Source organism: Cavia porcellus, unplaced genomic scaffold (assembly GCF_034190915.1).
Source record: "Cavia porcellus strain 051 isolate PalLab524CR breed Dunkin Hartley unplaced genomic scaffold, mCavPor4.1 scaffold_6, whole genome shotgun sequence".
Taxonomy (NCBI): Eukaryota; Metazoa; Chordata; class Mammalia; order Rodentia; family Caviidae; genus Cavia; species Cavia porcellus.
The window spans coordinates 29,155,763-29,182,228 of NW_026947489.1; the positions used below are offsets into that span (position 1 = coordinate 29,155,763).

Consider the following 26,466-nt stretch of genomic DNA (forward strand, 5'->3'; position numbering starts at 1 on the left):
CTCCAACAGGGAAAAAACACTTTAAAGTGGTCTGCTGTAAAATTCAACTACTGACAGTAGGCAAGTCTAAGATTATAACCATGTGTAACAGCATTTTTTTGTAGGCAGGACATTGTAAGTGAAAAATGGTTTTCCAGACATTCAAGTGAACAGGGATGCTCTGAAAAAACAGACCTTGAGAGAATGCTGATAGGTAGACGTGGCCCCCTGGGATTGAACTCAGGGGCTCACACATGTTAGCCAAATGATACATCACTGACTGAAATAAATACAGCACCAGGACTCCCTCTTCTCCTCTCCAGCTCTCAGGTATGAACCCAGGGCCTTTGCACTGTGAACGAAATTCCCAGCCCTTTTGTTTTTTTTCTGAGTCAGGATCTTGCTCAGTGTCTAAACTGCCCAGATTGGGTTCAAACTTACAATCCTCCTCCATCAGCCTCCCAGAGTACTAGGATTTACAAGCATGTGCCACTGTGCTTGGCACCAGATTTTTAAAATATTTTGTGACAAGGCTTGGTAAGTTGTTCAGGCTGTCTGGGATCCCAAGCCGGCACTATCACATCCTCATTTTCCATCCCTCTACATTCATCTCCTTCACTATGGAAGTCCTCTCCCTCTTTTTGCTCTCTGCAGTGACTGAGCAGAGCTGAGTCATTCTGCAGAATCACAGTGAGGCACCACACAGTCAGCCAACATGTAAGGAAAGCAGCACTTACAAGTAATTAATTAAAGGACCTTTTAAAGAATGGACTCCAGGGGCCTCAGGGTCAATGACTGCTAACAGCAGCTTCATCCACAGTGAACAGTGCCTGTTGCTTGTACAGATTGTTTTTGGGACTTTGGAGACAACTCTTTCCAGTGGAAGTTCATGTGGCTGATGTCATGCTGTCCCTAGGGCACTTGGCCAGGGTCAAGTCATGACCAATTCATGACCATGTACCTTAAGCTGCAGATCAGACAGCATGTAATTAAGAACCTACACAGAGCCAGGTTCAAGTTCTCTGTCCACCAGAAGCCACAAAGCTTGGAGGAGGATTTACGGGGTTTAATGTGGACGAATCATGGTGTTCCAGAAGAGGCTCACATCAGATAGCTGTGGGGTCAAATCTATGCAAACCTAACCATGTCTCCTGGACAAGTGGTGAGCCCTGTTATAAGCTCAAAAACCCAGCATGAGCTGTACTTATTATAACTTGTTGTCTTCCTGAAAAACTTGTGTAATTGCCAGTTTACCTACCATGTAACTCCTCCTTGCCTCCCTGGTTCCTGTAAAGCTAAATCAAATTACCTTTTATGGGGACAAACTGATCCTAAGACCCTGACCCCTGCCTTGCGGTTTGCTGCTTTGTAACTCCCTGCAGCCCCTTGCTGTGTGCACTTCCCTGGCTGCTTTCTGTGAAGGACAGTGTTGCTGCTGAGCTCAGCTAATAAAGTGCTTTTTAAAATTTTTGGAATCTGTCATTTTTCTGCTCATATCAAGCCCTGTACTCCTGAAAGTTGCATGGCGCTGCCACCTCTTTACTCATGCCCATCAGTAAATCCTAAGTCCTGTCCACCTAAAACAAAACAAGAAAAGAATAGGCCAGCTAGGCATAATATCACATTCCTGTAATCCCAGCACTTTGGGAGGCTAAAGCAGTAGTGTCTCAAGTTTGAGCCTAGCCTGGGCAACTTAGTGAGATCCTACCCCAAAATATAAAATAAAAAAGGGCTCTGGTTTTAATCCCCAGTACAAAAAAAGAGAAGAAGTTACTTCCCACTGGTGCAGGAACCTATAAAAGAGATACCAAAACCAACGACAATGGCATCTAAATAAAGTACACTGTATGCGTACACTGAACTAAATCCCTGGCCCCTTTCTTTCATTTTAAATATGTCTATTAATAGACCAAGAAATACATTGCTCTCTTTTTTCAAGAGAAATTGAGGGATTTGTTAGATAGAACTTTAAAAGTACACACTCAAAGAATTAGTGTAGGTCCTCAAGATGAGTGTATTTTGTTCTGGACCCAGGAACACTTAAAAGTTCTCTTGAGGGGATAGAAACCTGTGGGAGAGATGGCCCACCTCTCAGAAGAATAATGGCCCATTTTACAGGTACAGGCCCTTTTTTGTTTTTAAGATGGGTCATTTGGGGCTGGGGATTTAGCTCAGTGGCATAAGTACCTGCCTTGCAAACAGACAGTTGTGAGTTCGATCCCTGGTACCGATAAAAATGAAAAAAAGCCAAAAAAAAAAAAAAAAAAAAAAAGGTTAAAAAAAAAAAAGATGGGTCATTTAAGCATTCTTTGTTTTTGTTTTTTATTTTTAAAAGCAGTAGCAAAATGTGAAAATGTAAAAGCGAAGAATGAGAAAGAAATTGGCTCTGCAGAGCATTTGGGCCAAGTAAAAGAGAAATATGACAAAAGTACACTGTGCAGGACACAGGGTAGGCTATCCTGAGGAACTCAATATCAGAACTCAAGCATTCTTTGAATTCTCAACACGTTTCTTTAAGATCAGGTTTTTGCTCTTTACTTCCTCAACTAGCTAACTTATGGACTTAGAGTAGCCTTAAGGATTCTGGGTGTAACAGGTCTGGAAGGAAGGAAGCATAATTTAACCACACAATGCTGACATGGATATGCTTGAGTAAGTCTGTTGCGGTCTTCTTAAGAGTACAATTTAAAAAATATACATATATATACATATATAAAATTGTCTTTGTCTCCTTTCTACCTATGTTTATTTCTTTTTGTCTTATCTCATTCCCCTTCCCCAGACTTTAATCTTTATTCTTAAGGCGTACAGGGGGCTAAAGGTCCATCTTCTTATAACTTGCTTCAGGCTAGGGGTGCCTAGCCAGAGATCAGAAGTCTCACTGGGCCTAATTAAAAGGAGAAAATGGAAGATGGGTTTTGTTGATGAACCATTATTCTTTGATAGTCATGTGTTAACAGACATGTCCTCCTCCCCAGAGCCAGGGTCAGTGTTCCTACTGCTTCATTCTCTTCTCTACATTCTGTTCAGTTTCCCCAATTTTTCCATAGTTTCTAGTTTTCCTATGGGCTTGGTTTTGCCCTTCCCTTTCCTTTTGAGACAGCTCTGGCTCTACAGCTTAGGCTAGTCCTAAGCTCAGTATGTAGCCCAGAATGTTCCTGAATTCATGGCAATCTTCCTGGCTTAATCTCCTGAGTGCTGGAATTACAGGTGTGTACCTGCCTCCTGTTGCCTCTCTTGATTCCCAGAGATTTATTTCTTTTTTCTCTTTTTTATCTGAGTAATATTCCATTGTAGAGATTTATTTCTTTCTCATTTCACTATGTTGTTGTTTTCCAAGAGTCAATTCCGAATTCAGGAGAAGCTGTATTTTGCTGCTGGTCTCTCCTTCAACATTTTAAATCTCTCTTATTGCTTTATAGAACATACATTACAATGATTCTCTGAGAGCACTATGAGGCCTTACACCTAAGGCCTTCTGCAGATCCTCCTTTATGTTCTCACTGGGGATAATCACTATAAAGAAATGAGGAATGCAAATCTCCAGCATAGTGAAAAGAAAACCCACAAACTGGGAAAAGATTTTAGTGAACTCTCTCTCAGACAAGGGCCTCTTGTCTAAAACATATAAAGAATTAAAGAAACTCAGACCTCCAAAATTCAAAGATCCAATCCAAAAATGGGCATCTGAGATGAATACGCAATTCTCAGATGAAGAAATGCAAATGGCAAATAAATACATGAAAAAATGCTCATCATCATTGGTCATTAGAGAAATGCAAATTAAAACCACACTGAGATACCATCTCACTCCTGAAAGAATGGCCAGGATCAAGAAAACCGACAACAAATGCTGGAGAGGCTGTGGGGAAAAAGGAACTCTCCTGCACTGCTGGTGGGAGTGTAGACTGGTACAGCCTTTGTGGAGATCTGTCTGGAGATTTCTCAAAAAGTTGGGACTGGAAATCCCATTTATTCCAGCTATTCCACTTCTAGGCATATTCCCAGAAGAACTGAAAGCATCATACCACAGTGATATATGTGCACCTATGTTTATAGCAGCACAATTTGTAATCGCCAGATCTTGGAAACAACCCAAGTGTCCATCAACTGAGGAATGGATAAAAAAGTTGTGGTATTTCTATACAATGGAGTATTATTCAGCTATAAAGAAGGATCACATTGAGATATTTATCAATAAATGGGCGCAGCTTGAGACCATACTCATAAGTGAAATAAATCAATCTTGCATGTGTGAATACCGAATAGTTTCCCTAATGTAAGTAATGAATCAAATATATAAAAATATGTGGTAATCATGATTCCCCATTAGGTGGCCTTGGAGCCTTATAAAGTTTTCACTCATTAATTAGAAAGGCTTTATTCTGGGCTTCTTGATTTGAAAATATTTGAAGCTAGAGTATATGAAGTTTTATTCAAATATTTCAAGGAAAAAGACACTATGGTAACTACTATTAAGTCAGGTTATATGGTGGTGAAGTACTAGGTTGTTGAAACAGTCATGCTGGGACCTCTATTGTTATATTGTTATGTCCTGTTTTATCTCAATCTCCCCCTTATTGTTTTAAAAAAAATTATTTAGTCATTTCTTATGTTTGTCTTAATTAAAGAAAAAATTCAAAAAATTAGGATATATAAATAGTAACTCTTTTTGATTTCCTATTAACTTGTTTTGAAGTCCTGTAGTACTCCCACAATCTTGTTTTGACTGATTAGACTCTGTTCCATTCTATATGGTAGTATCAAGTTTGAAGACATAGGCAACTACTTTGAAGACAATAAGATTCACTAAGATACCCATTCTGGTTTGACTATTGTCTTTTTTGGAAGTCCTGTAATGTTTACAATGCCTAAGTTTTATTGGTCTTGTTCTCTACTGTTTTGTCCAACTTTATAATATCTAATGAGATAGACAATTCTTTTTAAGGAAACAAGGGACAACGTTGATAACCATTGTTGATAAACTTGTACTCTGTTCTACACCATGTGCTATGTCTATCCTTGGTATTGACTGACAGCTTTGTTTTGCCATATTTGACTGTATTCTTCCCCCCTCCCCCCCCAAAAAAGTAATAAGCACTAAGGAGTAATGAAATCTAAAGTGTGTGAATTTTGTTGTAAAAAAGAGAGGGAAAAAAAAAAAAAAAGAAAAAGAAAAAGAGCTCTAACGGATATAACAGCAAGTGTGATTAGGGGTGTTAAATAGCTGACTGTATCAATGTTTTTGGATCATTGAACACAGCTGTTTGCAGTCTACCTGTTTGAATGTCCACCTTGTATTCTTTGATACTGTGATTTGAGGAACTATTTTCAAGATGATAATATGTAATATACTAACAGGTGATTTCTTACTGTTATGTTTTTTTTTTGTTTGTTTGTTTTGTTTTTTTTGTTTTGTTTTGTTTTGTTTTGTAGTTCTCTATTACGTGTACCCTTACACCGCTTTGGTTTGTTTTGTGTTTTTCTCTTTTTTCTCTTAAAAAAAAAAAAAAAAAAAAAAGAAATGAGGAATGCAAGGTGTACACTATAGCCTCTGCAAATCTGGCTTCAGGCAGCCCCCAGAGGTGGACTGTTAGGGAAGACAGCTTACAAAAAACTAGAAAAACTGGGTGCAGTGGTACACATCTGTGGTTCCAAGTACTCAGGAAGTACAGGCAGGATGACTTCTTGAGCCAAGAGTTTTGAGATTATGCTGGGCAACACTGAGAAACCCTATCTCTAAATAAAATAGATAGAAGTATTTTTTCTAACAATCCTGTGTTTTTAAGAAAGTGGTACAGGTTTCTGGTAACAAAAGATTGGAAGCCACTAGTATTCATCTGAGCAACCTAAGGAGCTCTAGAAAGGTCAGGACAGAGTCTTGTACTGAGTCTGGCAGTAAAGGCTAGAGAGAGCAGCACTGCTCTGTACTGCAGAAGAATTTAGGGTTTCCAACTACCATCTGTAAGGTTGGAGAGGCTAGAAGCAGAAACGGTTTGGAACAGGGGTTAAGGCAATCTGACTACAATGTGGCCTGAGGCTGAGATGGTATTGTCAGGAACCTCAGCCAGTGTGAAGTCTGTGAGCACTTCCTCGGTCTCATCCCCAGTACCAAGGGGTAGGGTAATGACACACACCATAACATGAATGAGTCTTGAAATATCTTGTTAAGTCAAAGAACCCACTGTCAAGAAGGACACTTACTGCATGATGCATTTATGTGAAATGTCTACAGAGAAACAGCTTTGGGGAAAAGTGGGGCCATGTGATGGGCTCAGTATGTGATGTTTCAGTGGGTCCAGGAGTTCCATTTGGGATAATGAATCTGTTCTGGAACTGGGTGGTGGAGATGGCTGCACAACACTGTGAATGTGCCTAATGCCACTGACTTGTTTATGCTATATTTGTTTTGCCATAATTAAAAGAAAAGCCAGGTGCTGGACACCTAGAATTCTAATCTCAGCTACTCAGCAGGTCAGTGAAACCTATGTAAAAACAAAATAGCTGGGCACAGTGGTGCACACCCATGGTCCCAGCTCTTGGGAGGTGCCAAGGCAGGAGGATCACAAGTTCAAGCCCAGTCTAGCAACTTAGTGAGACTATCTTAAAATAAAAAGGGCTGGGGAAATGTACCTCAGTGGCAGAGACCTTACCTACCATGCTCAAGACCCTGAGTTTAATCCTCAGTACCAAAACAATAGTATCTGCCTTTAGGATAAAGGGAGCCATTCAAGCATTGTCAGTTTCTAGTTTCTAGTTTTTGTAAGGGGAACAAAGAGATAAAGAAAAAAACTGCTTACCTGAGAGTTCCATTTTCTCCTTTGTCCAGGCTGGTGAATCGGCTGTAGAGGCGAGTGATCTGACTGTGAGAAACTAAAGAGGGCACAATTAGTCTGAGCTAGGGAAGGAGGTCTCCATTCACACTGCACTCAACCCACATGCTTCTGGGCACGAGACATGGGGAGGTATTGCTATTCTCAGTCATCTCCACACTGTGAAAGCAAAAAGCTTACACATTGAAGCACAGAAGGACTTAGCAAATCAAGAGCAATCAAAACTAAGTTTCATGGGGCCAGGGATTTGGCTCAAGGACATAAGTGCCTGCCTGGCAAGCTCAAGATCGTGAGTTTGATCTCCAGTACCAAAAAAAACCCCCTGAGTCTCAGGAATGGTGTCTAGGCTTAATCAAGAACGTGTTAGGGACTGGGGATGTAGCTCAGTTATGTGTGTGCTTGGCATAAGCAAGGCCCTGGGCCTGACCCCCAACACCACCCCACAAATGTATTAAATGTGAAATGGTTAATATTTTTTTTTAAGCCAGTCAAATTTAGCAGTGGGGGGGGTGGTATACCAACTTTAGTGACACTAATGTTAATAAGTTCTGATAACCAACTGCCATCGGACCAACCATGGTTAATATTTTAAAAAGCCAAATTTAGTTTAAAAAGAAATTGTGAGACTTTTACATTTCAATGCCAAGTTAGAGGCTATAAAAATACATGCTTTGTTTAAAAACTCCTACCTATTAAATCAGCTTTTGTTTCAGGCTGGCATTGCTGGTTAGATAACCTGAACTGAATTAAAGACTGGGGAACAGTGAACAGATTCTATTATGAAAATCTAGTCTGCACTAAATACCAGAGGTTTTATCTCTCCCCTTAGGACTAACCCTATAGATAAAAGATCACCACATCTTGGTACTGGCTTCTTTGCTATGAGTGCATAAGCTCCACCGAGTTCCCAAGAAAGGAACTGGCTTCAAAGAGGCAAACAGGCAATTTACAAAGTGGTCCTGCTACAATAGATGTCATCTGCAAGAAAGTGATTTTATTCTTCTGTTTGGACTACCTCTGTAAATTCAGACACAAGTAGATGATAGAATTTTCAGCGCAGAAGGGAACCATCTGATAGAATTTTCGGCGCGGCTAAAAAGATAACAAGTATGAAATAAAAGCGGCCTTTATTTTAAGAATGTGGAGAGAGAGTGCCTGACCCTCTAGGGTCTGGCATTCTCTCCGCCAGACAAGTGGTGTGGGAATGTACATGTAGCTTAGGTTTGGGGTGGTGCCTAAGGGGCATTAGTGATGCACAGGTAGCCCACTGGTATTCGTGTCACAGGTAGGTGACTTCAAGATAGAGACCCTTGGTTCCGCCTCCCAGCCTTCCACCCGGTACAGTGTCCTATCTGGGGCAAAATCCTTTCAGTAGACAATTAAAATCAGCTAATATTAGCAGGTATCCAACATAACTTTTTTTTTTCTTTTGGTACAGGGATTCAAACTCAGGATCTCATGCTTGCAAGGCAGGTGCTGACTACTGAGCTATATCCCCAGCCCAATAAAACTTTGAAGAAAAAAAAAAAGCATTTCTAGGAATAAGTTTAGTCTCCTGGCACCGTGGAAAGAGGGGGACCCCCTCTTCCCCAAAAAACCCCCAAAACCTAGACAGCACTTGGGAGGCTGAGGTAGGAGGACAGTGGCAGAGGTCAGTTTGGGCTACATAGAGTTCAACCTACATAGTAAGACACTGTGTCAAACATACACACTCCTCCAATTGGGAGAATGGTCATAGGTGAAGAGATCGCAGCCAAAAAGGGTTTTGAACAAAGTTGGACTTTGTCCTAGCTTGCACCTTAAGGGGTGGCATGAGTAGCTCTGGTAGTTGTACTCCTCCCTGAGCTCACATAGACTCCAAGTGTTAGGAACAATGGAACAAAGCAAACAAGGGCTGGGAGAGGGGGAGGGCAGGAAACAAGTGGCCCAGGACTGGGAAGAACACTAGGAGGGCACTGTGACTACTGCAGCATTAGGTTTCACCTTTGAAGAGGTGCTCTGTTCTGCACTAGGCTCTAGGGTGAGCAGAGAACAGAGAGACAGAGAAAGAGAGAGAGAGAGAGACAGAGACAGAGACAGAAAGAAGAATCATTCCCATTGCCATCCAAGGCAGAGCAGCAGGGGTCCAGCCACAAGGGAAGCAGAGGCAGCCAGTTCTGACAGCCAGGCAGGTGTGAACAGTACTCTGTGAAGAGCATACACTGTGGCGAAGGTCAGGGTCACAGATTCTGACTCCGTTCCTAACATCCCTGCTTAAGGCTAGGAGTAAAGAGGGCTGCGTGCAGAGGATGAAAGGCGATGCTGGCCTGGCACTGTAGGTTAGTTACCTCATCGTCCCGACTAGGTGAGCCTAAAGCTATGACCTCATTGCTATGCTTATTACTCTCCCCCTTCCTCCTCTGTCAGGCACAACCCTGTGCTGTAAGAGCCCGACCAGTTCACTCTGGACTGGCCTCAAGCCTCAAAACCTACCTACCCTTGTACTAAAGTTGCCTTCAGTTTAGCAAAATAAGCCAGTCAAAGAATTACTATTAAGTTTCCTAAAAGATTTTTTGAAAAAACAGTGTTTGTTTACAGTTCCAACACTGCTGTTTTCATTTTGGTTTATACCATGTAGTATCCAGTCATCTGCGTACTTTATATCACTATAATAGCTTACTTTTCATTTGGCAACTCATAACTTTTTCTGTATTACCTTAGACTAGTTTTAATAACTTCATTTAGTCCATTGGATCAGACTTCAGTTTGGAGTGTTATATACCCTAGTACCTTGGTTCATGAACTTAATTCTTTCTGTGATTCTGTATTTTAGATTTTAACGAAAGCAATCAAATTGTATTTTTTATATTCATTTTACTCCATGCACAAGATAAAAATCCAAATGTACAAAAGAATACACAATGAATACTTTCTCTAGTACTCAGATTCTCCATTTTCCTAGAGCAGTGGTGGTGAACCTATAGCACTCCTGCCACAGAGGGCTGCTTGTATCAATTAAAGCTCTAAAAGGTTCATCATTTATTGCCCTGAGCCATAGGCAAACACTGTTACCAGTTGCTTTTGAGTCTTTCTAGATACAAATTGTCTCTCTCTCTTTTTTTTTTGGTACTGGGAATCAAACTCATGACCTCCTGCTTGTTAGGCAGACCCTATGCTGCTGAGCTATATCCTTGGCCCTTAGGTCTCTCTAGAAATCCCCCAAGTATATATACAACAATTTTTTACAACTTTAAAATTGATAGGAGTGTTATGATGCACCCTAATCCAATTGTTAAATAAATGACTATTAAGCACCTTTCTAATGTAGATCATCATCCAAAAGAATGGATCACAGAAGCTTCTGATAGTATGACTTTTTAAAACTTCCTTAGTAAATTTTAGTGTGTCTTTATAACCCTTTTTGTTGGGGGAGGGTGGAATCTATCTATGGCTGTTTGAATTCATAATTTATGTATGTTCACAAAAATATGTACATAAGTACTTCAAACAATCATGGAACTGCTATCTTTCAGGATAAACTAGGCTATATAGAAATCAGCAGAGGAATGTATAACCAAATATCCTTTTTTAGGGGGGAGGACAGAGTTGAAACGCAGGGCTTTCAGCACTAATAAGCAAGTGCTCTACACAGAGCCACATCTCTAGCTCCAGATGTCAGCTTTTTTTTTTTTTTTGTCTTTTTTGAGGCAGGGTCTTGCTATGCAGTTCAGGCTGGCCTTGAGTTCACTTTGTAGCCAAAGGCTGGTCTCAAACTCGCAACGATCCTCCCACCTTTGCCTCCCGTGTTGGGATTACAGGCGTGAGCCACCACGTCCGGCTTTAGATGTCAGCTTTTAACATTACTCAATATGGTCTGAACCAACTTTCTACATTTCAGAACTAATTTTATTTATTTATTTTTTTTGGTCTTTTTTCCTTTTTATCGGTACCAGGGATCGAACTCACGACTGCCTGCTTGCAAGGCAAGCGCTTATGCTGCTGAGCTAAATCCCCAGCCCCCAGAACTAATTTTATAATATCATTTAAAAAAGCCTTTGTAACAAAAAGGAGAGAAAGCTAGTTTAGGTGTTAAATTGACCATGACAAAGAATATTAAGCAATCTCTAATATACGCAACCTACGGCATGTCTGCTATAGCAGACTGTATTTTTTTTTTTTTTTTTTTTAGCAGACTGTATTCTTTCTTTTTTTTTTTTCTTTTTCCTTTTTATCGGTACCGGGGATCGAACTCACGACTGCCTGCTTGCAAGGCAGGCGCTTATGCCGCTGAGCTAAATCCCCAGCCCCGCAGACTGTATTCTTAAATGCTCTCAAGGGTTTGCCATCACTGTTCTAAGGTACAGAACAACTTTAGAACAACTTTAAATCACTTGTTTTTATGTTGCCCAGACTGATCTCAAAATCTGTGGATTTAAGGGATTCTGCTGCCTCAGCCTCCATCCATCTTTCTTTCTTCTCTCTTGCCTTTTTTTCCTTTCTTTTCTCACCTCTCTCTCCACAGGATGTTGCTTTGTAGTTCAGGTTGGCCTTGAACTCACTATATAACCAGGCTGGCCTTGAACTCACAGTAAATTCCCTGCGCTTCAGCTTCCCTAGGGCTGAGATTACAGGCATGTGCCACCATGCTGGCAGCCCAACCCACTTTTAAAGGAGGTACAAAACCTATGTGCAGAAAGGTTTTAGAACTGCACAAATGAGGCAGGATATGTTTCCAGTAACTCATTCACAGTAGCCAGACAGGGTGCCCCAAATATCTTGGTAATCCAAAGGCGGCTCAGGAGTTGCCAGATACTCAGAAAATACTGCACACAGACGTACCTTGAATGAAGCTATACTTTCTCCCCACTGATGGGCAGATAATTACTTTATACTGTTGAAGATTATTTAAAGGACCCTGCTAACTTCTGACAATAGACCTTTTCTCTATTATCATTGCCTTATGCTCAGAGCAGGAAGGCACTGCACAGAAGTGCCAAATTGCAAAGTGGAATGAAAGGGGACGATGGAAAAGGAAGCCGGGTGTGTTGGCACATGCCTATAACAACAGCACATAAATAAAAAAGCACTGCTCAGTACTTGGGCTCAAGCACCAGCTAGTACTCAGCAGGGGAGAGTGACAATGAAGAACAGTTATTTTGTCCTTGTTTTTATCTTAATTTTTCTTTTTTTGAGGCAGGGTTTCACTATATGGTTCAGGTTTGCCTTGAACTCACTTTGTAGCCCAGGCTAGCCTTAAACTCAGTGTGATCCTCCTGCCTCAGCCTCCAGAGTGCTGGGTTAAACTCAGTGTGATCTTCCTGCCTCAGCCTCCAGAGTGCTGGGATTACAGGCACAGGCCACTATGCTCAGCCTATTCAAAATCTTAACACAAAAGACAATAAGGTAATGCATAGGAGTGTAGTTGAGGGTTAACAGGGTAAACGCCGATTGAGTTAAAGCTTGTACTCCTAATCATTCCTCCTGAACACTGCATACCCAAACATTCCCCTTGACAGCAGGGCTTCATGACATATTTTACAAAACAAACAAAAAGACTTATTTTCTTATAATTGGGGAAATTTATAGAATTATTATTAGTGTTTTCAGGTGTGATAATAGTGTATGTAAGAAAGTCCTTTTCTGGGCCTGGGGATTTTGCTCAGCGGCATAAGCGCCTGCCTGGCAAGCAGGCAGTTGTGAGTTCGATCCCTGGTACCGATAAAAAGGAAAAAGACAAAAAAAAAAAAAAAAAAAAGTCCTTTTCTAAGGAGATGCACACAGAAATAGGGATGAAGGGGTTTTATAGCTGCAGTGTTCAAATTGTTGACCAGAAAAGTCCATAACTTAGGGCTATGGGTGTAATTCAGCAATAGAGTGCATGTTTAGCATGAATGAGGTCCTGGGTTCCCAGTGCAACCACATACACAAACACAGACACACAAAAGAAAGAAAAAAACATTTAGACAAATCTAATAAATTCAGTTCAGGGTAAGCTTTCCTTCTCAATGCAATTTTCTCTTCCATAACAGCAGTGCCTATAATGTACTTACCACTTTTTTTGAGGGGGGGTATCAGGGATTGAACTCATAACCTCACCCTTGCCGAACAGGTGCTTATACCACTGAGCTAAATCCGTAGCCCCTACCACTCTTTTATTGTATAGAATTTTGTAATTTTTCTGTCCTGTTAAACATAGACTTGGTGGCTGAGGCAAGAAGAAGGGAAGTTCAAACCCAGCTTGAAAAGCTTAGCAACTTGGCAGGACCTTGTCTCAAAATAAAACAGAAAGGTCTGGGAACACACGTCAGGGTGGCTCTATTTTCGATCCCAAGGACAACACCCAAATAAAATAAAAAATAAAAGGGCAGAGACTCAGTTTATGCCTTTGCAACTGCTGCTGGGGCCAATTATCCTCTGAGTGACTACACTAGCCGGGCGTGGTAGGTCACCATAGTTCAAAACCAGCCTGGGCTACACAGTGAGTTCAAGACCAGTCTGGACTGCAAAGCAAGCTATTGTCTCAAACAAACAAACAAACCAAAAAAAAAAAAAAAAAAAAGGAAAGAAAAGAAAGAGGGAACATCAAACTGTCAAGTATTCTACACTGTGGACTTCTTCTACCAAAAAAAATCAAAAAATGTCCATAGGGATTTAGTGGCACGTGGTTACTTCTTAAGACTTTCTGGTAACAAATGGGAAGAAAACTCTGAACTAGAACTACAAAAACAAAGCGCTTTAAAAACTACTTAACATCTAGGGCCAGGGACTGTGCTCAATAGCACAAGCACCTGCCTGGCAAGCGCGAGGTCATGAGTTTGATCCCTGGTACCAAAAAAACCAAAAACCAAAAACCAAAAAAACCACTTAACCCCAAACCAGCTAAATATATTAGCACTTGTATTTCACTGGACACAGGACAGCAGGGTCTTCTATGGTGACAGAACCTTCAGACAGTAAGGTATGGGCAGGGTAAAACAGCAAGGGATCCTCCATTTGGAGGCAAAAGTAGCCAGAAATTGGGTTCCAGGAAATTGTTCTCAAGTGACTGCTTTTGCCAGGCTTGTGTTCTTTGCTCAAGTACAGAGAAACCTACACCCTTCATATCATCACTACACCCTTTCAAACAAACAGAACCTCATCAGCCAGTACATTTTACTTCCTAAACCTGTTCAACACCCTCCCCCAAAACAATGACTCAAACCAGAATGTAGAAACTAAAACTAAATCAATCTGCATTCATCAGGATTTATTTGGTACAAACTGTTTCTCATAATTAAGGTTTTAAAAGCAATTCACCGTTATTACAGTTCAGAACTAAGGGTGGAGATTATAGACACTCCCAAAACATTTATGACCCTCCTCCAATTACATCTGTTATTCAAATGAACTTTATAAAGATGTAGAGCTGATGGGTATGATGGCACATGCCTGTAATCTCAGCACTTGGGAGGCTGAGGCAGGAGGATCACTGTGATTTTGAGGCCAGCCTGAGCTATGTGGCAAATCCATGTCTCAAAAAGGAAAAAAAAAAAAAGGGCTGGCTTTAGCTCAGTGGTTCCTTTGATCAGTCCTGCTTAATCACTTGGGCCAGTGGCTTCCATAGGTCGGGTGGTTCGACCTGCAGGTGCTCTCCAGTCCTTTAAAAAAAAAAAGTAGAGCCATCCCTGGCGGCCCATGCCTCCAGCTTACTGGAGACAGGCAGGAGGACTGCTGAGAGCTTGAGGGCAGCCTGGACTACACAGTAAGTTCAAGGCCAGCCTGAACTACATAGTGAGAACTTGCCCTGAGAAAACAAAAATGAAAATAAAAACAAACAAAAAAGTAGACATGTCAGCTAGCCATGGGGCAATGTTTGTAATCCCAGTACACTCTGGGGCGAAAGCAGGAGGATCATAAGTTTGAACTCAATTTGAGCAACTCAGAGACTGAGAGAGACTTGGTCTCAAAAAAAAAAAAAAAAAAAGAAAAGAAAAGAAAAGAAAAAAAAAGATGAAATGGGGATGTAGCTCAATGCAAACCCTAGGTTCAAACCCTAAAACCTATAGCTCAGCGGTAAAGCCCCACCATTGATAAGGAAACAAATAAATTCAAATCCCAGTACCAAAAAATAAAAGAAGTGCAAAGCAGCAGAAGACAATCTAGCAATTTTTTTTTTTCTTTGTGACAGGGTAAGCTGGGCATGGTGGCTCATGCCTGTAAATCCCAGCATTCAGGAGGCTGAGGCAGGAGGATCACTGCGAGTTTGAGACCAGCCTAGGTTACAAAGTGAGCTCAAGGCCAGCCTGAACTGCAGAGAGAGAGACCCTGCCTCAAAAAAAAGATCAAGAGAGAGAAAGAGAGACAGAGAAAGAGAAAGAGAGAGAGAGAGAGAAAGAGAGAGAGAGAGAGAGAGAGGATCTCTATGCAGTTCAGGCTGGCTTTGAGCTCACTTTGTAACCCAGGCTGGTCTCGAACTCACAGATCCTCCTGCCAAGTGCTGAGATTATAGGCGCACACCACCACATCAGGCTTACAAAGTATTTCTTACCTGTGAGAAATATCAGGCTTTCTATTTTATTTACTTCCATAGGACTGAGAAAACAGCATGTATACTTGATTCCTACTGCCTACTGAAACAGGAAAAACATAAAATGTTACACCTCCCCAAATATATGCTCTAAACACAGTTTTTGTTTGTTTTTGAGACAGGGTCTTGCTGCCTGAACTGGAGCAAGACTCTATCTGAACTCACCAAAACTGGCTTTGAACTCCTAGACTCAAATGATCCTCTTGCCTCAGCCTCCCAACTGGCTTAAACACAGTGTTTATAGCTAGTACATATAACTGTATTTTCCAAAAAACGATGAATGCTCTCCTTGGTTCAAAACTGTAACATCCAGCGTGGTATGGTGGTTTATACATGTAATCCCAGCACTCTTGGAGGTTAAGGTAGGAAGACTCAAAGTTTGAATTCAGCCTGGGAAATTTAGGGATTTAGCCCTACCTCAAAAAAAGTTTATGTTTGTTTGTTATTGAGGCAGGGTCTCCTTATGTAGATCAGGATGGCCTTGAACTATGTAGCCCAGGCTGGCCTCAAACTCATAGTGATCCTCCTGTCTCAGTCTCCCAACGGTGGGATTACAGGCATGTATCACCATGCCCAGCCTTGAAAACATTTTTTAAGAGTAGAGGGGTTAGGGTATAGCTCAATCCAAAGGTCCTGGGTTCAAAATCTACTACAGGAAAAAAAAAGAAAGAAAGAAAAAGGGTGAAAATGTAGCTCAGTGCCAAGGCACTGGGGTTAAACCTCAGTGCTGCCAAAAATAAATAAATAAGTAAATACTAACATCTACATGGCACTTATATCTAACACTATTCTAAATGGTTTACATAATTTATGTCACATATAGGCATAAGAATCCTATAAAGATCCTGGGCAAGAAAGACAAGTCAGGGAGCATCACAATCCCTCACTTGAAATTATACCATAAAGCTACTGTGATAAAAAAAGTGTGGTACTGGCAAAAAAACAGACCCGAAGATTAATGGAACAGATTAGAAGATACAGAAACAATGCAGGTAAATTAAAACCGTGTAAATATCGTATTGTTTCATTAGTGTGACAAGCTGAAAGAAAAAACATGTATATGTGTATATTTATATAAGAAATTGTTAAGATATTTATAGTACTGATTTCTCTGAATTCATTGAAGAGAAAGCTTTGTGTTGGTATTGTTTGGATAATTAAATGCAAATGTCTTGTGCTCTGGGTGAATGATTTGGGGATGATGATGTACAATATATGTACCTTTGTTACCCCGATTGATGTGTTTTGACATTTTGTTGCAGATTTTTTCTTATTCTTTCTTTTTATCCTTGAATGAAATGGATTTGAGGAGCTGAGAATTTAGCTTAATGACACAAGCACTTGCCTGGCAAGCTTGAGGTCATAAGTTTGATTCTTGGAACCCCGAAGGGGGGGAAAAATAGATTTGAAAAAAGTAAAAAATTAAAATAAAACAATTTAACTAGCAAAAAAAAAAAAAAGCCTATGGATATGTACTATGGATATGTATTTAAAAATTAAATAGAACAATTTAACCAGCAAAAAAAAAAAAAAAAAAAAGAATCCTATAGGTACTACTACTATTCTCATTTTCCAATGATAAAAATGAGGCTCATGGGGCTGGGTATTTAGCTCAGCTGCAAAGCACCTGCCTTGCAAGCGTGACGATTGTGAGTTCAATCCTTGGTACCAATTAAAAAAAAAAAAAAGAAAGAAAGAAAATGAGGCTCATAGGTAATCTAGGGGTACTTTGCCAAATATTCAGTGGCTCTTCAACTAACCAAATGAATTCTAAACAAATAAATTTATGAGAAACTTAAATATAATCATCAATTCTAATGCAAAGCTTTCATAATGAATACAAAGTTGGTTCTCCTCAATGATACATTTTCTAATTGATAAAGGGAGTAGTAAAATGTCTAACATTTGTTGTTACTGTGTTTCCAACTGCTTGTTCCCTAAATAAAACAAATTTCACCTGTCTAAACAACGCTAAAGGTATGTGTTGTTTTCAATTTTTCTTTTTTTTGTGTGTGTCTTTTTCCTTTTTATCGGTACCAGGGATCGAACTCACGACTGCCTGTTTGCAAGGCAGGCGCTTATGCCGCTGAGCTAAATCCCCCAGCCTCTGTTTTCAATTTTTCTAAATATTCTGTATCAAGCTAAATTAAGGCTTTAAGAAACAACTCTGATATGGACAAAGTGGATAAACTGATGGCTCAACTCCCAGGGTAGAGTAGCAACTTTGCAGCAGGTTGGGGGTGACTTTCTGGAAGCCACTCTCAAAATACCCTAGGTTACTTTATTCAAATCTAACCTGTTCTCAATACACCAAGGCCCAGTTCCTGTCTTTCACATGGCCAGCACACAGACTTTCCTTCGTCTTCCACCCAATCAATCTTGCCAATGGAAGTGGGTGCCACAGAATTTTAGCTTCCTTATGTCATGATGCTAATCAGAAATCTCTCAGGTTTTTCTCCCCAGCAGGATGTGGGTGTTTTTTGTCACCATCTGCTCTGAATACCCAGTATACTAAATACTGAACACAGAGACTGCAAAAATTCAGTAAGTCCTTGTTTCTCAAGGTTTTTGGGCTTCATACATGCATTTGCATTGACTCTGGCTGAGAACCACCCTCATGCATGAGTCACTCTGCCAATCAGGAAAACAGCTCTTCTACAAGTACTTGGTTCTGTTTGTCCACAAGTCTCATGGTAAAATAACCCAGCGTTCTATAGGAATGGAGGTCCTTTCATTTGGTCAAATGTAAATATACCAGAAGGGGATTACTGCCCCCTTCAATCTGAGGAAAAAAGCAGCTTTCACCATCGTACGATTTACACTTCATTATGTGACTCTATTTTAAGCACAAATGCTTTAATTCAGGTGTCACCCTAGACCTAAAGTAGTTATTATATTTACAAGTATGACCAGAGGTCATGGTGACAAAATGTAATAAAATGCTTGCTGATTCCAAATTGATTATATTTTTAGTCCTGGAGTCAGAATGAGTGATAAAATGACCATAAGGTTATGTGGTTAAACAAGTACTGCAAATTATAATTAGCTAACCACTTTCCAACATTCATTCAAAATTGTGAAATGGATTTCTTAGGTAGTGGCTTCATCATGGCTAAAGGTCTTTATGCTCTTGTGTGAGACTTATGCTCTTGCATGAGGGAATGATGATGGAAGTAAACCCATCTGATAAGAGGTGGGAATAGATACCATCTCTTCCAAGAAATGGAGGGAGGGAGGAGGAAGAGGAGACGAACATACTGAGTAGGGAATTAAGACACTATGTACAGGTTCCAAATTCCCATGATGAATGTAATCATACACACTAGGCTGAGGTAGGAGGATCAGGAACAGTTCCAGGCCAGCCTGGAGTACACAGCGAGTTCAAAGCTAGTTTGAACTCCGCATTAAGACCCTATCTTGAAAGGAAAAGAAAAAAAAGTGGAATTTGTTAGAAACCACAGGATAACTTTTGATTTATTGGAGGTCACTACTTCCTGAATCTTTCTGTAGCTTCCCTAGGACTTCGCAGTACTGCTCATGGGCCACCGAATTATTCGATATGTCATTATCAAATACAAGTATCATAAAAGACATAGCATGCAGAACTCTTAACTCGACAAATCATTAAGATTTGTGAGGAAATACTATATGCATCAAAAAGGTTGCACCATATACTGCATTGTAAAGGGTTATTCAAAGTATAATGGTGTTTCATGGAGCGTCTCAATTCCAACGCCCTGTTGCTCCTTTGTTCTGGTTAGGAAGAGATTATACCACAAAAAATCAATTTCTAGTACAAATTTACTCTGAGATTTTTGGAGTACATCCAGTTTCAATAGCGACTGCCTTATGCAGTAGGACAGTAAAAATCAATCTGTGAATTTAGGACAGCAAGTATGCTCGGTGTTGGTTGGTCGTAGTACCCTGGTTTTTTCTTAGACCCCTGACTGTCTAAGGCTCTGCAGTCACCGGATCACGGCTCTCAAATCCCTACCTTACGATCTCGCTTTATGAGTTTATTTTTCCAGTTTGTGACAAGAATTTGTGATTTCCTTACAGTTATCAGTGGTTTTAAGCCCCTGCCTAGAAACGTTACAGAAACAGATTGTTTTCTGCAAGACCCATTCAAAGTTCCTGAATTCGTTACTTGGGCTTTACTTATGAGTCAAGATGTCTCTTCATAAGGAAGATTTGTCGGATGGAAGATGCAGGGAGTTCGACGACTTTCATGGGCAGGGAGTGGATGGAGACTCCCAACTTTAGGGAAAGGACAGTCCCACAGGAGCCGCAGTCCCGCTACCGCGAGCTACAGCAGAATGGACAGGTCTTCCAGCCCTTGGTCTCCGACGCCTGAGGCTGCCCCAAGACCCCTCAATGCTAAGGCACCCCAAGTCCAGACCTCGGCGACAACTGCGGTCGGTCCCGAGGCCGGCCAAAGGCGCCGGGCCGCGTTCCCACCCGTCAAGCCCAACTCACAGCCTGTCTCCTTCTTGATCTCCTCGAGCTCTTCGTCCCGCAGTAACGTGGAGGCCCGAGACCCCATTACCGTGCCAGGAGCTCCTCCGGGAGCAGCGGTGCCAGAAGCGACGGTGGCAGGAGGGAGGGAAAGAGGAAAGAAAGGGCTAGGGGTCAAGAAGGGAAAAAGCAGCGCTTCGTTGCGGACCTGGGAGGGAACCCAGGGGCGGTGCGTGAGGGAGGCGGCTCAGAGACCAGCCAATCAGGAGCGAGGCTGCGGCCTGCGCCAGAGCAGACGTCTACCCGCGGAGCTCCAGCCCCTCACACAACCAGCCCAGCGCCAGCCCCGCCTCCGGAACCGCGGCTAGCGCCGGCCTTAAAACAGCAACGCCACTGTGGCTCTACCCATTAAAAGGGCAACTCCATTTAGGCACAGTTTTACCGCACGCTGACTGGCAGTCCGATGGCGTAGCCAAGCGGCTTGTCACAGACTCTAACACCGGAGTCCCACTCTACAGGTGGGAGAGAAACAATAAAAACACAAAACTTCGCGTGGAGAACGGTACGCTGAAGTCGTGCTCCTTCTGCTAGCTAGCGCTCTCTCCGCCTGGCCGCAGGGGTCGCTGGGGAGCCGGCCTGGGGCCCGCATGCCGATTGGCTGCTCCGGAGTTGCGTCTGGACGTTCGGCCCCGCGGGCTCGCCCTGTAGCCTGCGCGCCGCCGCACCGTTATTTGATAACCGCCACTGGGTGGCCCCGAGCGCCCGGAGATTTGCTACTAACCGAAGCTCTTCTTTCAGTTCACAGAACGCGTCCTCTGACTGAAATTAAGGTCCGGACGTCCCAAATTTCCGGGGGAGGGTTACCAAAATACGGGTGGAGAAGAGTGACAGCCCGAAAGACCGCCCCGTCGTTATTTGGAGTTTGTCTTAATAATGAGGAATTTTGCATTTTGTTACGTATTCTGACATAATCTTGATGAAAAAATTGAAAACCACGGGATTTGGTGGCGTACGACTGTAATTCCAGGATTTGGGAGGCTGAGGCAAGAGAATTGCTGCAAGTTCCAGGCCAGCCATGACAACGAAATGAGTTTTAAAAAAACAGCCTGAACTATCTAGCGAGACCCTGTCTCAAAAACAAAAAGTTGACAACCACCTGTTAAATCAGTACCCTGTCACGTGAGCCAGTATTTTTTCGGGCATTTTATAAACTTTCTTGGGCATCTTTTCAAATCAATATATTTTTCCACCTGCTATTTTGTTTCTATGAAAGTATATCTATTAGGGGCTTTTCCTGTTTTATGTCCTTCTTTGTTTTTGTTAAAAAAAAAAAAAAGCCTCCCTTTTCCCGTTGGGTTTACTTGAAGACATTAAAAAAATTTTTTTTTAATTGGTACCAGGTATTGAACTCACGACCACCTGTTTACAAGGCAGGTGCTTATGCCACTGAGCTAAATCCCCAGCCTGGATTTACTTGAACAAACTAGTTTCTCAGGCTCTAGTTATTCCTTCTCTTGTACCTTCTGGCTGTACAATGCTTTGTCTTACATTAGACCACAGACATCCTCCAGGAGGGGCATGTTTTTATTTAGGTTCCATTAGGTGACTTTGGGCAGGTGTTGTAAATCTCTAAACCCTCTGACTTTGATGTTTAGGTTGCAGTTGTTGCAGGTAATAAGTAATTGTGAAAGCATTTGATCTTAAAATAGACTTAAGGTTATAATATTAAAAAAAAGCTATGTAATGTTTCACTTTCCTAGTAGAATTAGTCTCCAGTTATTTCATCACTATATTTTACTTAAATTGCAATATTAACTGGTTGGGTTTTCCTAGTGTGGCAAAACAAGCAGCTTTTCAATTTAAAGCACAGTTAAACATTTTTCTAGGGCTCTAAGTACAAGAATATCCAAATAACAAAATTGCTTACTAAGATACTTAAAAAAGAAAGGATTAGTTTTTTAAATTACAGTAGCGCTAAAGATGTTAAAGAAAGTCTAAATGATAGTTACTTTTATGAGGAAGTAAAAATGTAACACCTCTTTGTAAATCTTGCACTGTGATTGTAATCTTCCCCAGGCAGGGTTGCTTTTCACAGCACTTCATTCCCAGCCCTTATTAATTAACTGATTTGATTTTCGTGGCATTAAACCCAGGGCCTCACAAATAACAGGCAAATATTTATCACTGAGCTATATTTCCAATGCCTTTTTTATTTTTTGAGAGACACAGTCTGGCCTTGAACCTGAGATCCTCATGCCTCAACCTCTGGAGTAGCTGGGATTACAGATGTGCACCATTGTGTCTGTCTTGTAATTTTTTAACATAAGCATGCTACATTTTCACTTCCCAAGAAGATTTGAGTGTATGGTATATGGTGGTTGATCTGTCAGGCTACACAGGATTGGTTGATGGAACCACAACAACCTAGTTCTAGGGCTGAGGTTGGGGTGGTGTGGAATACTACTTGCAGAGTAACATGGTAGGCCGGTTGGTAATGCATAAATTTATAGTTCTAAGTTACTTTTCATTTTGTTAGTAAAAGCATTGAACTCTGGAAATGTTATTAACCCAAAAGAGCCTAGATCCAGGAGCGTTTACAACCCAAACATTTTGTTTATTGCAGCATGTGTTGCCAGATATTTTTGCTGAATATCAGTTTTGTTTTCAGTGGTTTTCGTTCTTATTAAAAATGACATACGTGGACTGGGCATAGTGATGTTCACCTGTAGTCCCAGAATTCAGGAGGTTGAAGCAGTAGAATCACCCAGAGTTTAAGGACAGCATAAATTGCATATGAGACCCTGTCTCAAAAAAAAAAGACATTTACGTGTCATTAAAAAGCCTCCAAATGTTCAGCTTGTTACATTTGGCTACAGAAAGAGAGGGGATACTATACTTATTTTATAGATAAACTAAGTCTGTTTTGCCTAAAGTCTTAACTGTCTTCAGTTGGTGCTTGCAGTGGACCTTTTCTCATCAGCATTCTGAAAAGATGAAAAAACTCAATTATTTGTATTTTTATTCTTATCTTACAGATATGGGGAAAGGGACAGTAACCATATTCCCCAAATCACAGATCTTTTTATTAATTTTGAAGTGTTTGGATGTTTACAGAAGATTATTTGAAAACTGCTTTTGGAATCAAAGAACATGGATCCCAGCAGTGACTACCATTTCCTCAATCAGATTTTGTGGAGAAGAGTGAAACTCACTATAGTTTCTGGCGTCTTCGAAGGCGTGCTCCAGCATGTGGACCCTAATAAGATTGTTGTCCTGAAGAAAGGTCTTGTTCAATTTTCCTACTTTTTTGTCTCTTTTAAGAGGCTAATGACAGTGTGAGTGATGATTTTGGGCTCATGCAATTGAAAGAGTGCTATTTCTATTTTAGGGGAAAGGTTACAGGAAAATTACTGTTTTCTGTAATAGAGCAGTGTATCCGCATATGCTGGTTGGTTCTCATTTCTTTTTCTTTCTTTAATTGAGATACGGTCTTGCTATGTAGCCTGGGCTGACCTTGAAACCATAATCTTTCTGCCTCAGCCTCCTGAGTGCTGGGATTACAGTTGTGTGCCACTATACCTGGCCCATTTCTTTACTTTTACTGACTTGATAGTAGACATTTTCAGTTGGGTACTTTTGTTAAGTTCTCGACCTATGCGTCTTGAAATTAAAAGTAATTACTCTGTTAAAATTGCTCTTTGCTTCAATAGGCAAAGCACAAGGATAGTTAATTTTTCTCTTAAGGTAAGTTGCTGAGCAGTTCAGTGGCTAGAAAAGTGGTGGCTGCAGTATTACTCTCTTGCTCTGCCACTTCAGTGACCATCTTTCATGGGTCACAGGGTATTTGTTTCATTTCTGGTTTCTCAGGAGACAACTGTCCAGGTGTTGTAGCCTGCCTATAATCCTAGCATTTAGGAGGCTGAAGCAGGAGGATTACTGCAAGTTTGAAGCCAGCTGGCCTGGAGTACATAGTTTAAGATCAGCCTGACCTACATTGTGAGCTCCTGTCACAAATCAACTTTAAAAAAATGAGACAACTGAGGAACAGAGAACTGGAAGAGATGCATAAGGATACTGGGGAGGGATGCAGCCCTTCCACTTATTCCCTGGTCTACCAGCCTCCCTGCACATGGAGGTGTTCATTGCCTTGGAAGTTCAAATGTATAAAGTTTCTTTTTTTTCCAAATAAACTTTCTTGATGGGCTTAGTAGCACATGCCTGTAATCCAGCACTCAGGAGGCTGAGGCAGGAAGATTGCTAAAAGTTTAAGGCCAGCCTGAACTGCATAGGGAATCCTTGTCTCAAAATGACCTCTCCACCACCACCAAAAAAAGTTTCTACTCACCTAGAATTTTAACTTGCTGGGTAGTTGTTTTCCTTTCATGATAAATTTCTTTTTTTGGGGGGGGGTACTGAGGATTGAACTCACAACTTTGCACTTGTCAAGCAGGCACTTACACCACTGCAGCATGATAAATTTCAAGTTTACAATGGAAACAAATTATAATGGTGTTTGAAAGATTAGTTTTGCTGTTAGGCTATATTTTGAGTTAAAATAGGCTTTCATGGGCTATTGGACTGGGGACTACATCAGGCTTTTACAGTATTAATTCATTAACATGTTATTGGTTGTTGTATACCCCAAATACTATGCTTGGAACCAAGAATACAGATCAGAATAACATGGTGTCAGTCTCAGAAAACTTTGTAAGGAGACAAATGTATAGGTAAGTCTAACAGACCTTGATCATCTCTGATAGAAGTCAGGTGCTTTGGAAAGAGTCCTGCACATTTACATCTGGCAGTGCTCGGGTGAGGATGCTCCTGGAGGAGACTCCAAAAGGAATTGACAGAGAACTGTATCCTGGTACATAGGAATTCACAGTGGCAGAGAGGAAGGTTGATTTAAGCACATGATCAGTAAATTCCACCTGTACAGCAGAATCACCTGGAGCACACTTTATTTTTATTTTGGGTACCAGGGATTGAACTGACAACCTCACATTTACCAGACAAGCGGCTTGAGCCATTGAGCTAAATCCCTGGCCTCAAGAGCACACTTTAAACATTGTGCTGGCCCCTGCTTCCAGTTTCATTCTCAAGTCTGGATGGGCCTAAGTGTTTGCATTTATAGCAAATTTTCCTGTGATGCTGGGCTTTCGAGCCACATTTTACAAGGATCATTGTTTTGAGTAAAAGTGATAGAATGTCCAAATATGCAGAGACCTGGAAACTTGGCACCTTTAGAAATCTTAGATTTCCACATGAAGATGTTAAGAGAGGTGAGTCTAGAGATGTAACAGGGAACAGAGCAGAAGGACCTCACATATTTAGGGTTTGGACACTACACTGAAATCAGAGGAAGGATCTGAAAGACTCCTGAAGTGGGAAGCATGAATTTCCAGGTTGGTCACCAACAAAGCTTCATGCTCTGCCAGGACCAGACCTCTCAGCTGCTAGAGTGAACCTGGAGAGTTACTGCAATGGCTTAAACAAATGAGTTTATTTCTCATACAAAAGAAAGTGGGCTGCTGCAGTGCTCCCAGTGTCAGCAGGGGTCCCAGACTCTTCATCTTTCTCCCCCTCTTCTTAGCACATACACAAGTTTCAAAGCTGTAGGTCCTGTGACAGCTGATGGAGTTACAGGCTACAGAACAAAGAACTGGGAAGAAGAGTGCTCCTTCCAGCTAGTCCATCCCCTTGAAACCATGTCTTACCTGTCCAGCAGGCCAGCTATCTGCAGGGGGCACTGGGCCAGCTGCCCATGTGAGTAAATTGAGTAGATAAGCAGCTTGTTTGCTACAGTATTCAGCCCAAGTGAGATAGTTTGGTGTTTTTGGGTTTAAACTTTAATTACATAGATTTTATATAGTTGACAAGTGTATGATAAATACTATATTTTAAAATTTGTATGAACAGTGGTCCTGAGCTATTGCTCAAGCCGGCCTAGTGAGAGTCTCCCACCTCAGCCTCCTGTATAGCTGGAACTACAAGCGGGCACCACTGCAACAGGCAACATTAATTTTTGGTACTGGGGATCAAACTCTTGACCTTGCACTTGCCAAGCAGGCGTTTATGCCACTAAGCTAAATCCCTGCCCCCCCCCCCCTTTTTTTTGGTTTTTGAGACAGTCTTGCTGTGTAGTTAAGGCTGACTTTGAGCTCACTGTGTAGCCCATACTGTCCTCAAACTTGGAGTAACCCTCCTGTCTCAGCCTCCTAAGTACTGGATTATAGGCATGTGCCACCACTGTAAGCCTTTATTTTTAGGCTAATTATGTTAATCTGATGAGTGTATTCTCACCAGGTATGCTAGCATACCTTTGTAATCTCAGTACAGTATTTAGAAAGCTGTGGCAGGAGAACACTTAAGTTTAAGACTACTATGGACAAATTCACAGGAGCCCATCTTAAAATATATAAAGAGTTGGGAATCTAGCTCACTGCTCCCTGGGTTCAGTCCTCACTGCCAAAAACAAAACCAAAACATGTATATTCTCTTCTACTTAAATCTTCAATGTAATGAGTATTTTACTTTATTATTTATTTATTTTTTGGTACTGACAATCAAACTCAGCACTTTATATTTGCCAGACAGGTGCTTGTGCCTCCAAGCTATGTCCCTGGCCCCAATGACTGAATATTTTAAAGCAAA

The 26,466-nt window shown here is 41.2% G+C and overlaps 2 protein-coding genes across 9 annotated transcripts in view; one reads left to right on the top strand and one right to left on the bottom strand.

The window, feature by feature from the left end:
* The window catches only part of Chp1 (calcineurin like EF-hand protein 1), a 42,112-nt gene extending 22,031 nt beyond the window's left edge, over positions 1-20,081 (bottom strand). Inside the window, exons 1-2 of the mRNA XM_003475704.5 lie at positions 19,834-20,081; positions 6,780-6,852 (exon numbers count right to left, since the gene is read on the bottom strand). Coding sequence (XP_003475752.1) covers positions 6,780-6,852; positions 19,834-19,900 — 140 coding nt within the window. The 5' untranslated portion in view covers positions 19,901-20,081. The remainder of the gene's footprint in view (positions 1-6,779; positions 6,853-19,833) is intronic.
* Positions 20,082-20,227: 146 nt separating this feature from the next.
* Positions 20,228-26,466, top strand: part of Exd1 (exonuclease 3'-5' domain containing 1) — a 58,648-nt gene continuing 52,409 nt past the window's right edge. For 3 of the 8 annotated variants that reach the window (XM_003475703.4, XM_063250266.1, XM_063250265.1), the window contains exons 1-2: positions 20,277-20,642; positions 22,848-23,095. In XM_003475703.4, coding sequence (XP_003475751.1) covers positions 22,963-23,095 — 133 coding nt within the window. In that variant the 5' untranslated portion in view covers positions 20,277-20,642; positions 22,848-22,962. Of the gene's footprint in view, positions 20,643-22,847; positions 23,096-26,466 lie in introns of all 8 variants that reach the window. The other 5 variants (XM_063250263.1, XM_063250264.1, XM_063250261.1 and 2 more) reach the window with 5 other exon arrangements.